At 40.0% G+C, this 14,692-nt stretch overlaps 1 protein-coding gene across 1 annotated transcript in view; it reads right to left on the bottom strand.

The window, feature by feature from the left end:
* LOC125896780 (E3 ubiquitin-protein ligase TRIM9) overlaps positions 1 to 14,692 on the bottom strand; it is a 73,301-nt gene that overhangs the window by 33,384 nt on the left and 25,225 nt on the right. Inside the window, exons 2-3 of the mRNA XM_049589649.1 lie at positions 8,429 to 8,524; positions 5,502 to 5,624 (exon numbers count right to left, since the gene is read on the bottom strand). Coding sequence (XP_049445606.1) covers positions 5,502 to 5,624; positions 8,429 to 8,524 — 219 coding nt within the window. The remainder of the gene's footprint in view (positions 1 to 5,501; positions 5,625 to 8,428; positions 8,525 to 14,692) is intronic.

Genomic DNA, 14,692 nt, shown 5'->3' on the forward strand with positions numbered 1-14,692 from the left:
CACTAACTGGAACCACAACTGTGGCAAAAATACTGGTTACAATGACAGTTTTTCAGTAAAAATGTCAGAATCAGCTGAAAAGTTTCATATTTTTGTTACAACCTGCCACATATGCTTCAAACACAGATAAATACAGTGAGAATTTATGTCTGTTCTTTGAAAGCGTAAACCAAATATGTCGCTTTTAAGGGATTAGGCTCAGGCTTTGGTGACTCTTAGAAACATCTGCCTTTCCTGGTGTAGAGACAGTCTTTAGATTTTTTTTTTTTTTTGTTAACATTTTTTGGTTTGTGTCTGGCCAAAGCTGTGCTGTATAAACCGATTAAAATGCTTGTAAGTGCTTTTGAGGGGGCAAAGGGTGAGTTCACTGTCAGATCATATGAAGATCCACTGAAACAGATCATCTTTTATAAATCTGCTCCTTCCACTGGCACTATTAAATGCAGCACACTTCCTCTTTCTCAGAAGTGCCTAACTAACATTTTGCTTGAAGTGGTCCAAGTACAAACACGAGCTGTGTTCAGTCCCATAATTCATTTATGAAGAAGTTGTATTGTGTTTTTGGGTGTTGTGGGTGTAGTGTGAAAACTGCAACTAATGTGTGAAGATTCCTGGCTAAAATTAAATCTGCACATTATGATCATATACGCCATTTAAACAGAACTCAATATTATTCTGCCAAATTGTGATGAAGTGCAGAGTTTTTAAAGACATAAAAAAGGAATAAGAGGAGTGTCGTCATTGTTGTGATTGTGATACAAAGCTACTGTATATATACTGTACATACATGCTATCAAAAAAGAACTCATAGTGCACCATCTCTGATAAACACAGCTTTGAGTTCTTATTGAAATGCTCTATTCTATCCATACAAACACCTCTAGACCCAAAGCTTTTTTAATATTTGTTTGTATCCAGCCAATCACAACATTAGAAAAAGAAATGGGCAGGTTACTGGCTGACTGGCTGTCCTCTTTCATGGAAGAAAGTCGGTCGGCTGAGTGTGTTAAATGGATTTCTCTACTATCAACCGGCCGTCCTTGAACCTGTCTCACAGTGCGATGTAAGACCACCATTTTAGAGCCACGACCAAAGATATCACCACGTTTTTCCCACGATGGTCATCTTTCATCCCAAAATCGCACAGTGTATACCGGTCATTAAGGTGTTTCACCCCAGAGTTTCGTTTTTTAATTTGGTTCCACCATGTTTTATGTGGGTTTTTTCTTTTTTTTTCATTCAATTGTTTCTATCTTATTTCTGGGTAAATATTTTATTTTCGTTTTTCCTCATGTAAGGCCCTTTATCATTAAAAATGCAGTACACTACCTCCTTATTTTACTCATTTATGTTTTCATCTTTCTTCTATCTATGTTACATGCCATATTGTTAATTTCTTGGAAATCATAATCAGCGATGGATGTCTGATGCAACAGGTGTAAGCATCATCAGCTGCTTTACTGCGCTGACAAATTTTGGTTTTGAGCTTAAAGGGAAATTTCGGTTTATTTCAATCTGTCTCCTATCGTCCTAAATTTGTTTCAAGTGACTAGTGACATCAAAATAAAATGACATGTAAACGTGTTGTCTTATCTTACCGGTGTGCTGCCATGTTTGTTTACCATTTAGCTCTGCTTTCCAAAGCGCAGCCGAAATATCGCAAGAACAAGCAGCAATCTCATACCCTGCCTGAAATCTCTCGAGCTCTAGATAAAGCCCAGCTGGATACTACTCCAGGTGGAGGTGTCTCGTCCTCGGTCACATCCAGACCTTGAAAATAAGGCTGCAACCGGTCCCATTCCTTGCAACAGAGGCATTCCTCTTCTGTGGGCATTGGGGTACAGCATTCACAGGTAACGTTACACCACCAATCTCCAGAGCTAAAGCCTTGCAGCAGCCATTCCTCCTCTCTCGTCCTCTACCTGTTGTGCCTCTCTCTCTCTCCTCCTCCATTCTTCAATTTCACGAAGCTCTTCGTCAGTGTATTCTGGCTCAAATAAATAAGGGCGGCCATCAAACTCTGCAAAGTCAAATTCCTCCTCCACAAAGTCAAAGTCTAGCAAAAAGTCAGCCATTATTCTATAAGTCTTTCATAAAATAAATGAATGAACTTTTCAGGCTACTGTCCGGTTCTGCCTTGCAGCTGCTGTGGCTTGTTCTCGCGAGATTTCAGGCACGGTATGAGATCGCTGCTTGTTCTCGCGATATTTTGGCCACGCTTTGGAAAGCTGAGCTAGATGGTAAACAAACATGGCACCTCACCGGCAGCACACCGGTAAGGTAAGACAACACGTTTACATGTCGTTTTCTATATGTTCTCTGACATTTATCCTAACGATATGAGGCAGTCTTTGTGGGAAAAAAAAAAAAGCTTGTTTAGTGGACTAACTTTGCACTTGGAGATTGCCCGTTCAACAGGTCTGATGCTACTATGCGCCCCGGCTGTATCTAGGCTAATGGCTAACATGCTAACTATTATTTTTATGTCACTAGTCACTTGAAACAAATTTAGGACGATAGGAGACAGGTTGAAACAAACCGAAATTTCATTTTAGCCAATGTTTGTCCATCTTCCACGAATAGAAGCCTGTTAATTTTATCAGACAGAAACAATGTCCTGAATATTCATTTGTGTCAAAATGTTTATCATCCATCTACACGGTGCTATTCTTCTCTTGTTCCAGCTCCAGCACAGCCTCCAGCTCTATGCCCTCTGGCTAAATCTCAATCCCCGGCCTGCAGATAATGACAACAGCTGTCCTCAGGGCTTCCGTCCAAACACCCCCCTCTCCTCCCCCACCACCAGCCAGACGGTCAGTCGGTCGGTGGGCACGTTGAGGCTGGGCAGGCGTCCATGTGATACACTGCTACTTGGGAAAACCCCAGCAGTGGATTTACAGAGGAAAGTTTAAAAAAAAAGGGAGACTGAAACATATTTTTCTCATCAGCTTCTTACTTATGGACTACAAAAAGAAATGGTTATTTTATATGACTGTTTATTATTTGTCCGTTCTCTTCTCACTAATTTGAACTAGGCATTAATGTATTTATTATGCACATATCAGAATTCAACAGCATATAATCAAAATCTGAATCCAATGACATTTGTTAGTTGTTTTGTGAGTTATTAACAAAAAATGTTTATTCCTAACTTAATTGTTGCTTATTTAGTCATATCAATATTTAATGTTAGGGGCGGCACGGTGGTGTGGTGGTTAGCACTGTTGCCTCACAGCAAGAGGGTTGCCGGTTCGATTCCGGGTGTGGGAGCCCTTCTGTGCGGAGTTTGCATGTTCTCCCCGTGTCAGCGTGTCCCCGGGCACTCCGGCTTCCTCCCACAGTCCAAAGACATGCAGATTGGGGACTAGGTTAATTGATAACTCTAAATTGTCCGTAGGTGTGAATGTGAGCGTGAATGGTTGTTTGTCTCTATGTGTCAGCCCTGTGATAGTCTGGTGACCTGTCCAGGGTGTACCCTGCCTCTCGCCCGATGTCAGCTGGGATAGGCTCCAGCCCCTCAAGAGGATGAAGCGGTTAGAAGATGAATGAATGAATGAATATTTAATGTTAAAGAGAAACACTTAATATTTCAAACCAAGTTTTGCTGCTGTGTTTTTTTCTTTTTCATAATTCACCTTGTTAATTCCTATAACAGATTAACAGCCTTTTTTGACCTAAAGATATTTGGAAGTTTCACAGTTTTCTGACTCACGATCATGCTGTTCCTGATACATTGAGAACTACACGAAGAAGTGTTAGAACAGAGAGAGCAGGACATGGGTAGCCCACATAACTGCAGTTCTGGTTCATCGGAGCAGATAGACAGTTAGATAAAGCAGACAGACAGACCAAAAGACGAAATACTTAAAACCAAGTAACACCAAATTTGCTTCACATGGGAGAGGGAGGAAGGACGGAAAAAAGGAAGGAAGAAAGGAGAGTTCATTTCTATACTCGTCAGATAAGAAATGAGCTGATGAAGAGAGATGAGGTGTTTGCTGTATTGACAATGTGTCTTGTATATGTTGAAAGGTTTCCTGTAGAGTATCAGTTGGACACCATCAATAAATGTTCCATGTTGCTGTTTATTGATGACTCTGTAATCTGCATAATCCAGTTGATGGAACCAGAGTTCATTCATATTCAACAGTATTTTATTATCACAGTTATCAGAAGAATTATCATAAATTCAGCTTATTAACAGGTTGGGGTGGGAATGCAGCCACACAGCCTGACGTTTGTATTCCTTCGTGAACAACTCAAGTTGCAGTTACAGTTGTCCATGTCCATGTGTGTCCAGACTCATATGTAGAAATGACACTTGACAGGTAGGGATGTTGCTGCAAAGAAGCTACATATTCTATACAATCAGCACAATTTCAAGATGGACACCCAAGGTTAGTGTCACCCAGTATTTGACCAAATGTCTCCCCTTCTGTTCCCAAGATATAACATTGAGTTATGGCCAGAAACATGTTTTGTGAAGTCACAGTGACCTTGACCTTTGGCCACTAAATTCTGATCAGTTTATCCTTGAGTCCAAGTGGACAACTTTGCCAACTTTAAGTAAATTACATCAAAGCCTTCTTGAAATATCACACTCACAAGAATGAGATGGATGCAAGGTCACACTGACTTTGACCTTTGACCCGCAAATTTCAATCAGTCTTCAGTCATTTTTGAGTCTAAAAAAAAATTGTGACAAATTTGAAGAAATCCTCTTAAGGTTTTCTTGAGATAGTTGAGTTATCACCCTCACTGCAATTAGACAGACTGGGTCAGAGTGACTTTGACCATTGACACTTTGACAGCTAAAATCTAATCAGTTCATTGTTGAATCCAAAAGGACGTTTGTGCCAAATTTGAAGAAATTCTCTTGGGGCCTTGAGATATCACATTCGCGAGAATAAGATGGACAGAAGGTCACGGTGACTTTGACCTTTGACCACCAAATTCTACTCAGTTCATCGTTAAGTCCTGGTAGACATTTGATCCAAATTTGAAGATATCATGTTCATGAGAATGAGACGGACACAAGGTCATACTGACCTCTGACCACCAAATTCTAATCAGTCTCCAATCATCAATGAGTCCAAGTGGGCATATGTGACACATTTGAAGAAATTCCCTCAAGGTTTTTGAGATATTTGAGATATCGCCTTCACTGCACTTAGACAGACCAAGTCAGAGTGACCTTGACTGTTGACACTTGGACCACTAAAATCTAATCAGTTCATCGTAGAGTCCAAATGGATGTTTGTGCCAAATTTGAGGAAATTCCCTCAAGGCCTTGAGATATCACATTCGCGAGAATAAGATGGACAGAAGGTCAAAGTGACCTTGACCTTTGACCACCAAATTCTACTCAGTTCATCGTTAAGTCCAGGTAGGCGTTCTTAAGATATTGCATTCACTAGAATCAGACCAACACAAACAACCCGAAAACATAATTTCTGCAGGCAGCACGGAGACATAAAAACTAAACAATGAATCAGTCCTACCTTTAGCTTGTACTCCTTCTCCTTGGTGACTTTGGTGAGCAGTTTGGCTTTCTGTCTGGTGAGCGCCTCGATCAGCGAGTCACACTGGGCCACGAGGCAAGCTTCAAACTCCACGCCGTTCTCCTGAAGCAGCACGCACAAACACACAATTAGAGAAGGCAAAAATAACAGTACTTTCAGGCATTCAAAAGTCACTCTCATTACGGGCTTTCAGTCAGAAACAATCAATAAATCAACACTGTGACTAAAATAGATCTGTTGGTGTATTTCGCTTCATTTAGCAGCACAGCGCTGCTCTGTGTTTGTTACTGATATGTTAATTTCCCACCCAGATCTTGTTCTATTTTTGTTTCCATCACACAAACCATAATTAACAGTGTTAATTATCTTAATAGACTGCGTACAAAAAACAAGTGTGTTTGCCATCTGTTTGTGTAATTGCCACCATCCCTCAGGACACACATCCATATTATACATCATAAAAATACAGTATACATGGCCAAATGTATGTGGACGCCCAAATTATAGCACCATGGACATCAAAATGATTTGTTGCTATAAAAGCTTCAGCTCATCTGCAAGGGCTGTCCACAAGCTTTTACAGCCTGGCTGCAAAGATCTGGTCTCATTTAGCCAGAGGAGGTTAACAGCTGCTTAATTTTAGTAGTTTGTCATCTATGTTAAAGAATCTGGGCTTTTAGCTGTGATGGATTTTCTGGAACATGCATCAGAATTCAAAGAGGAACTAATTATGCCCATTTTCAAAGTTCAGTTTAATTCCAATGGTTTAAAATAGTCCAAAAATATGAGCAAACATGAACAACTCTCTCTAAAATCCAAAATTTGAGCACTATAACTCAGATTTGTGATGTCATCAAAAATTAAGTCTGGAGCTGCAGCCAGGTGAATGTTTTGAGTATATGGGAACATTTTTTGTTTCAGAGCCGAGAACACTTCACTAGAATAAAGCTTACTTGGGTATTTAAAAAAGAAAACAAACATTCTGTGGGTCCACAAAAAAACTGTCTCCCATTCATTGTCCATAGAGCAGCTCCTGACTTGACCGCCTATGACATCACAAGTTTGAGACTTACTTCTCTGGTTTCCGGCTTTTCAGAGAGGGTAGCTCATGTTCACAAAAATTAATTAAATTTCCCCCAAAATATTAATTAAATTTCTAGCCCATGGGAGTAACATACTGGAATTCTTAAAGCCCCCCTCCAGTGTATTTTCGCATATTAGGTCATTTCATTTTTTTGACAATGTTAACCAGCCGTGCTGCTCGCCAAATATTTTTTGATAAATAACCTCATTTTGTGCTCAAAGATAAAAAATAGGGTTGTTGCTAAAACAGGAAGATGATGTATGAGTATAATAATATCTGCAAGTCATATGTCATCTTTCAAGCTAACCCACTGTAATAAACATCATACACATTGTTGTAAGCTAGCTGGTCAACTTATCTTGTATTTTATCATGAATGTAGCATCACAGCCTTAGTAATATCTCTGTGTAGTTGCTCTCCACTTTAGTTTGGTGTGCTGTTCATTTCTATAATGGCATTTGTAACCCTCAGCACAGTGAATCACGCCAAATCCCACTAGCAAATATCATCATTTTAATGCCAGAAGGAACCCAAATCTTAACCACAGTAGTGTAACATCAGAAAACACAGCGTAGCTCTGCGTGCAGTAGCTACAGTAGCTGGCAGTTAATGCAAGAAGGATCCACGGGGGCATTTTTATCTCTGCATAGAGTCCACATAATGAGGAGATGAGGTCTTAGATAGTAGTGATTTCCAATCACGCTTCCTCCGCTGTGGGACACAGTTCAGATCTATAAGAGGATGAGTGCTGGAAATCTTTATTCCTCACTCCCACACTTTTCTTTCTCTTTATCCACCCATCTCTCCCCATGATGCTCTCTGGCTCTCAGACAGAGCAAAGTAGTGCTAAGAGTTTGGTTTTTTTTTTTTAATGCGATCCTCTTCATTTTGCAATAAGACTCTTAATGCCTGTTCACATTGCTGCGGCTGACAAGATATGACAGTGCAGACAGTGTGTGTGTATGTGTGTGTAGAAGTGTGTATGTGACTGGCAGATGCTGTGGGAGAGATCAGCAGCACAGCACTGCTCTCTACAGACACATACACACACAAATATATACACACACTGCACACATTTGGCTGGTGTGGGTTGTTTTAGTTTGGTGATTCAGTGGATTTACCCTCCTGCTGCACAGTGTGAGGAGTCCAAATGTGTCTCTGTGACTGATTTATTTGGAGCTTATTACCCATTACCAGCAGGTTCCCCAAAGCAAATATGTATTTAGTCTAGAAAAACATCAGTCCTGATGTAAATTATGTAAAGACCTCTACATGAGGAGGTAACTGATCAGACATGGATATCGGTTCTGGTAAAATCTTGCACAGCCAGACCTTCATGGACGTCCTGAGGCTGTGAGACAACCACTTTCAGAAATGGCGCCTGGGTAAAATCAAGAGGTGTGTCCCAGTTCCACCTGAGTACATTTCATTTTGTCATATCTAGTGTGTATTTAAGTAACAGCCTGCTAATTTATTTGGTGCGTCAGTATCTTCAGACCACAATAAGCCAAAACAAAGACAAACCAGAGATCTGCCAAAGTGAGATTATCTGCAGGGTTACGATAGACCACTCCCCTCACTTTTGTTTTATAGCTGCATTAAATTCTGAGCTACCGAGACCAACGTCAGTGAAGAAACTCCTCCCAGTACACAAAGGATTTGTCACTGATGATGCGATGATAAAAGCATTTCATTCTATCAAACTAAAAGCTTTCTTGACATCACATGACATATTCAATTCTACAGCTGTATAGATAGGCAGAAGTTGGATAAAGAAATGTATAGAGTGTACTTGCACAGGTGTTAAATACAGTGGTGTTACCTGTATCTGCTGAAGCATGTTCTTGAGTTGAACCAGGAACTCCTTGGCATCTTTAGCTTTGTCGGAGACGCCGTTCAGGGCCTGGGAGATCTGGCACTGCAGAGACACACACAAAGAGATATACACAAGGATTAAAATACATAAAAATGTGGGGTAACACTGTATTTAGATCGTCTGCCTACAGAGATTCAGCACTTTAGATTCAAGTCGAGCAGTTGTGGGAGGTTTTGTTGTCAGTCAGTGTAAAGTGTGCTTCTAGGATGTGCTGCAGAGTGGGCGCCCTTCGCTTTTACATTGCTCTCAGGTACAGGCAGCTGCAGACCTTGACCAAAGGTGAATTTGAGTAAGATCAACACAGCTGTCCACAGGAAGTGAGGCTTTGCCCAGTTAGGCTCCAAGGTAACGTTATCTTCCACCTTCTGCTTAGAACTGGTTAAAACTACAGCTCACAGCAACTTAATACAACGCAGTCTCTATTTTTTGTTTGATATCGTGTGTAAAAAAATGTTGGCGCACATTTCTGATCTGTCATTAGCGTAATTAGCATTAGCTCAGAGGGCTAACTTGGCTTGTTTTCCGTATTATGTGATTGTGATATTTGTAACATTTCAACAGCCTATGAGCTGAGTTTCAACAATTCAGCTGTTTTACTTTTGTCTGTATCTATGTTATATGCTGTATGTTTATCTATATATGTGACAATTCACAACATATTCTCAGAATAATTTCATTCTGTTTAATCTCAGCTAATAAGCTGTTGAAATGTTACAAATGCTCTACAGATTATCTGTGGTAGGGTTGCAGGGATAAACCGGATTCAAGATATACCATGATATAAAAGTTGATGGTTATCATACCGTGTACATTTGCTTATCTACAATATTGAGGGAGAAAAATTGCAACTGGGCGTTTTATTTCCTCTCTTTATCTAAGTTATTTTCAAAGGGGAGACTTTTTATACATACTTCCATGAACAAAATGGTTTTAAGTTTCAGTTACAATAATAAAATGTTTATTCAACAAACAGTAACCCTTTAGTTTTATTCCTTTAAGGGTCATTCTGACAAACAATAATATAAATTCTGTAATACCGTGATACCACAAAACCGCAATATTTTCCGAGATGGTTATCGTACTGTGAAAATTTCATACCGTTGCAATCCAAGTAGATGAGCTATCCAAATAAAGTGTAAGCAAAAAGGGTGACCTGAGTCATATTGAATACTATGCTAAGTATTATTATTTACTTTTTAATAACTAATAAAAGAAAAATATACATTTTATGTCTGATCAAGTTCTCACAAACAATGAAATCAACCAGATGTTCCACCATGACGCAACTTTAAAGCTTCATTTAGTAAAGACAAATTTGTTTAGACATGGCACTCCACTGCCTCGAGTTCTATTTATTTGTAGACTGACATTAGCCGACCTGTAGAGAAGAAAAGGAAACGATATGAAGTCAGAAAGCTGAAGAAAGTAAAGCATGCCTACTTGCTGTTTCTTAATGCTAACATCACCTCTAAACAACTTAATCTATACACCAGATATGACTGTAACACTGTATGGATAAGGCTGAATCAAGGCTCCTCTCCTTCTAATGCAAACTGTGCAACCAGTACACCCAGTTACCATCGAGGCTTTGAGGCTTTTCCTTAGACGCCTGTTATGTAATCATTTAACCCAACAGACCATTCCCCCTGAATGCTCAGATTATGCCTGATCCTAGCCCACGGCAAAATCAATGGGACCCCCTCTCACAGGCCGACACTCTGCATTGTTTTAATAATAGGGATTACATTTTTAATCTAGATTAGATTATGATCCATATTAGAGCCTAGAAAATCCACGATGAGTTTGAAAACACTGTCACTTGTTACTCTTTCTGTACAGCAACACTTCAAAACCGAAACTAGTAAAGCAGAACTGAACAAACCAGCAAGAATGAAAAAAAATAAACCCTGTATATTAGGTTTTCCTGATGCATTGATGTAAATTAAGAGGCAGCAAAATCATCATAAAGAGCAAAAAATTCATAACAACATTTACACCAAAGCCTCATTTATCACAAAAAGCCTTAAAATCAAAAATGTTACAATTTGCAAAAAAACATTTCACTCCAACATAAACTATATATATTATTTGAAATATAAGCCAAACATTTTGTCAGCAAGTGCTTTAATCTGAATACTGAGACTAATGCATCTGACACTCTTTAATCCTCACCAAATTGTCTCTATTTACTGTCCCAAATGCAGCACTTCCCCCAATTTTCTACCTAATTTCCATAAAATAGCCAAAGGGAATGTATATTTACAATGTAGAATATTCTCTATATCACTATCAACAGCTGTTTATTCTGTTAAGATAATTTGCATGTTGAAAGATGAGCAGCGGTACAGAAAAAAGGCAGTGAACAAGCAGCTAATGTTCAGCGTATCTTGGTCCTGCAGCTACTAGCGCAGATAAAATACTGGTGGCAGTAGCTGAGCAAACTATAAACATGAGTTAATTAATATGTTTAACCTCTGTGGTCCCTCTCTGCGTATTTAAAAGACCTCATTTTAAAAGTCTTTCAAGTCGGGTAAAAATAAAATTAAAATTATTTGATAAAAATAAATCATGCAACCGTGCTCGGACTGTGTGTGTGTGTGTGTGTGTGTGTGTGCGTGCGTGTGTGTGCGCGTGTGTGTGCATCAGTCACTGGTAAATAAGAAAAGACAGGACAAAGGAAGCGCACACGCGGTTACACACATGCCAAGCTGTGATGAATCTGCTCCACTGTCGCCACACCCACATTTCCCACCTGCTCCTCTTTCTCTGAACACACACACACACACACACACACACACACACACACACACAAACTGAGCCAGAAAACGACATGAAATGGGCAGAACTCCCTTTTTGTTGGTAAAAATCATGCAGTCAGTAACAGCTGTATTTGCTATATGCAGAAAAGTGTGATCAATATGCCAGTTCTCTACGAATGTTCTAGATTTGAAACTCATGTGACTTTTAAAAGGATCAGCCACATGCATCACATCAGAGAGACCAACATCCAGTACTTTGTCTTAAATCTGCAATTAAGTGCTAAAAATAAAGGATAAAAAAAGATTCTGTTAACACTTCATAATTATTAATGAACACTTAAGTGGTACTCAGTAAATTAAGAAGTCATTAGATGTCAGACACTCCTTTCACTGTTAAGTAGGAATCGAAATAATATCAATTTCTATCTATTTCATGTGCTTTGTATGTACAGTTATTTGGTAATTGTATTTAAATACTTAGACTTTAATTATCTTAAAAGCAGCTCAGTTGCCAAAAGAAAATGTTGGCATTATGTGTCTCTGCAAACCATTAATATGTTACATTTGCACGTTTCATACATGTCAAATCAACGTCTCAAAAGTGGCATAATACAAGAGCTGACTTTCTCATCAGGAGTTGGAGGGGATGTTGGATGGCGTATCACCCACGACAGGACGCCTGCCAAGCTGCAAACAACTGCTGACCACTGTTTGAGACCAACAAACAACAAAGCCGGCTGTGTTGTAGAGAGTCATTGTTGTGTTTCCATGGACTTTTAAAGCCCAGCTCAGACAAAGGATTCACGTCGAGACGAGCTGAAAAAACAACTACTTGCATTGTGCTGTTCTGCAACACTGTAAAAACCTGATGGTTCACATTAATGCAACTAGATGAGATGGTGTATCATCTCTATGCAACAACTCTGTACTTCTGTTCTGATTGCAGTTTTCCAGGCTCATTTTGTGGCTGAATATGATTTGTAGCTTCTTAAAATATGAATGAGGGTAGTGATAGTGAGATACTGGCTACAGTTGCATTTGTAGAATGAAATGGTGAAGAAACAGGTGACAGGCTTTATGTTCTAAAACCAGCCACTGATTTGACCAGCAGAGTTGCAGGCGACACCATCAGCTGGCTTGAGGTTAAGCTCAGACTGGCCAGTTCAAACCGCTGTAACTTTTCTCTTCAGTGTTCTAAAACGGCTTCATCTCATCGCCAATCTTTGGTCTGAACTGTGCTTTAGGCTCCAATTGTGGGTGTTTTGTAGTGACCTGTCGGCAAGGATAGTGCTGTTGTTTTTGTTTTGTTTCTGAGACATCGCTGCTTTTCCTGCCAAAATTGTGACCCCCAAACAGAGTACTTTAAGCCAAAGCATGATCTTTTCCAAACCATAACCAAGTGGTTTTTGTGCCAAAACCTAATATCACAGGCCACGCTGCCTGTGTGAGCAGCACATGACAACTACCTCGTGGAACTGCTGCGGCTCGCACACGTGCAATATTTGCACAAACAACGCTTCCTGCAGCTATAACTACAGTTTTTCCACCGCCGTGTAAGCCACTGCATTGTCGGCAGCATGGTCCTGCAAATTTTTCATAATAAAAAGCTCTGTGTTAACAAATGAAGGGGTTCTGTGTGCAGAAACATTGTGGAAATGTAGCATATCTGCAGTTTGCAGAAACATTAAATGTTAACCTTTTTTTCTGCTAATTGGGTTGTAACATCTCAATAAAACAAAACCTGAATTAATGGTCAATTAACCTTGTATTAGTGTCAATATTTACACATTATTTTCCCTTTACTATTCCTTTAGTTATGTCTGAAAGTAAATCTCCCACCACACACATACAATGCCCTGCATAATCCCCTCTCCACATCTCCACAATAACCACTCCACCCCCACACCACACCACACACAAACACGCTGATCTTATCCCTGTCCATCCCTCTTGTATGCACGTGCTGTCCGGAGCCAGGAGGAGGGACGTGTGGAGGTCATGGTTCATGAATCAACCCAACCCTTTCTGTGGAGCTCCTCGCTGCTCCTCACCAAGAGGCCATCTGGCCCAGCAAGCTGTCTGGTCTGTATGTGTGTGTGTGTGTATGTGTGTGTTTGCATGCCAAGATGCTAACAAGGGAATGACGGATGTGCCATACGCGGGCCGTCCTGGCACATCCCCTCCTCTCTTGTTTGTTCTGTCTGGTCCTACATTCATTTCACTGCAGCGCTAATCATCAGGTCAAAGTTCTAAGCTATGCATCCGCCCACCTGCCTGACTGCCTGTCCGCTCCTTCATTTACTATAGTGGACCGCTTTTATTCATTCATTGATTTCTTAACCAATTAGTTCCTTTTCAGAGGGGTGGGGAGCTGGAGTCTATCCCAGCATGCATTGTAGGCAGGCAATGAGGGGATTTGTCAGAGTAGCCATTGTTTTTCTCTGTTCTGTATCCAACAAGGTAAAGTCTCAATGGCATTAAAGTCTATTTTCCAAGAGAGAGGTGGACAAAAAGGCAGCAATAAACACTATTAAAACAACAAACACATTGCAAACGATAGAAACAGAACACAGCAGTTGTCACACACCACAAAAGCACAGAAATAAATCCCAGTTAAGCTGCATACACAGGTATCTTCTAGAAATGACGTTATTACTAATTTGCATTAGCAGATTTATTAATAAGGAACTATAACAACATCTGGAACACAAATTTTTGTATGTGGCCCATGAACTCAAATCATTAAACAGAAACCACAGTCTGTTACTAACCTTCACCAAAGTGCCTTCATTACCTAAACCTAACCACAGACAGGAGTCTGGATGTGAACACCAATCCCACAGTCCTGCACTTTGTTGCCGACCATGCACCTTAACTCCCTCCTATGACTTCTGGGCGGTCACTAATACAAAAATAAAATTGCCTGCAAACATAATCAATGCAGTAATTACATTTTGTAAAACAATATAATACAAGATAGTACCATTTAAATTCAGTGTCTAGGAGAGAGGGTTGCATGTTGGAACAGGGTATCCATTTGTCTCAATATGTCTACAGCCACCACCGAGACACCCAAATGTATGCCTTATAGGAAATACAATTAACCTGTCTAGAACAGCAAGCAGCTTTTAACTGTGAGGTGACACAACTAAACAGTGAGCCACATGTTCTTATGAATTCACTCATGCTGCAGTAGTATTTGTCTACATACTGGAATTGCAAACATGTCACACATTCTGGTGCTGAATATGACAGTTACCTTCTGCTTCACACTCAACATTTGCTGCATTGTGCTTTTCTTATCTATATAGTACACCCTGGCTGTTCTGTACTGTCTTCCTTCAGACATTAAAGCACTAAAATACATATATGCTCCACATAATCATGAGCCAGTAATATGTGTATAACCTATGTATTGGAGAAGGCTGCAATCATGTAACCAATACGCCCA

The sequence above is a fragment of the Epinephelus fuscoguttatus genome, linkage group LG11 (genome assembly GCF_011397635.1).
Source record: "Epinephelus fuscoguttatus linkage group LG11, E.fuscoguttatus.final_Chr_v1".
In the NCBI taxonomy this organism is placed as follows: domain Eukaryota; kingdom Metazoa; phylum Chordata; class Actinopteri; order Perciformes; family Serranidae; genus Epinephelus; species Epinephelus fuscoguttatus.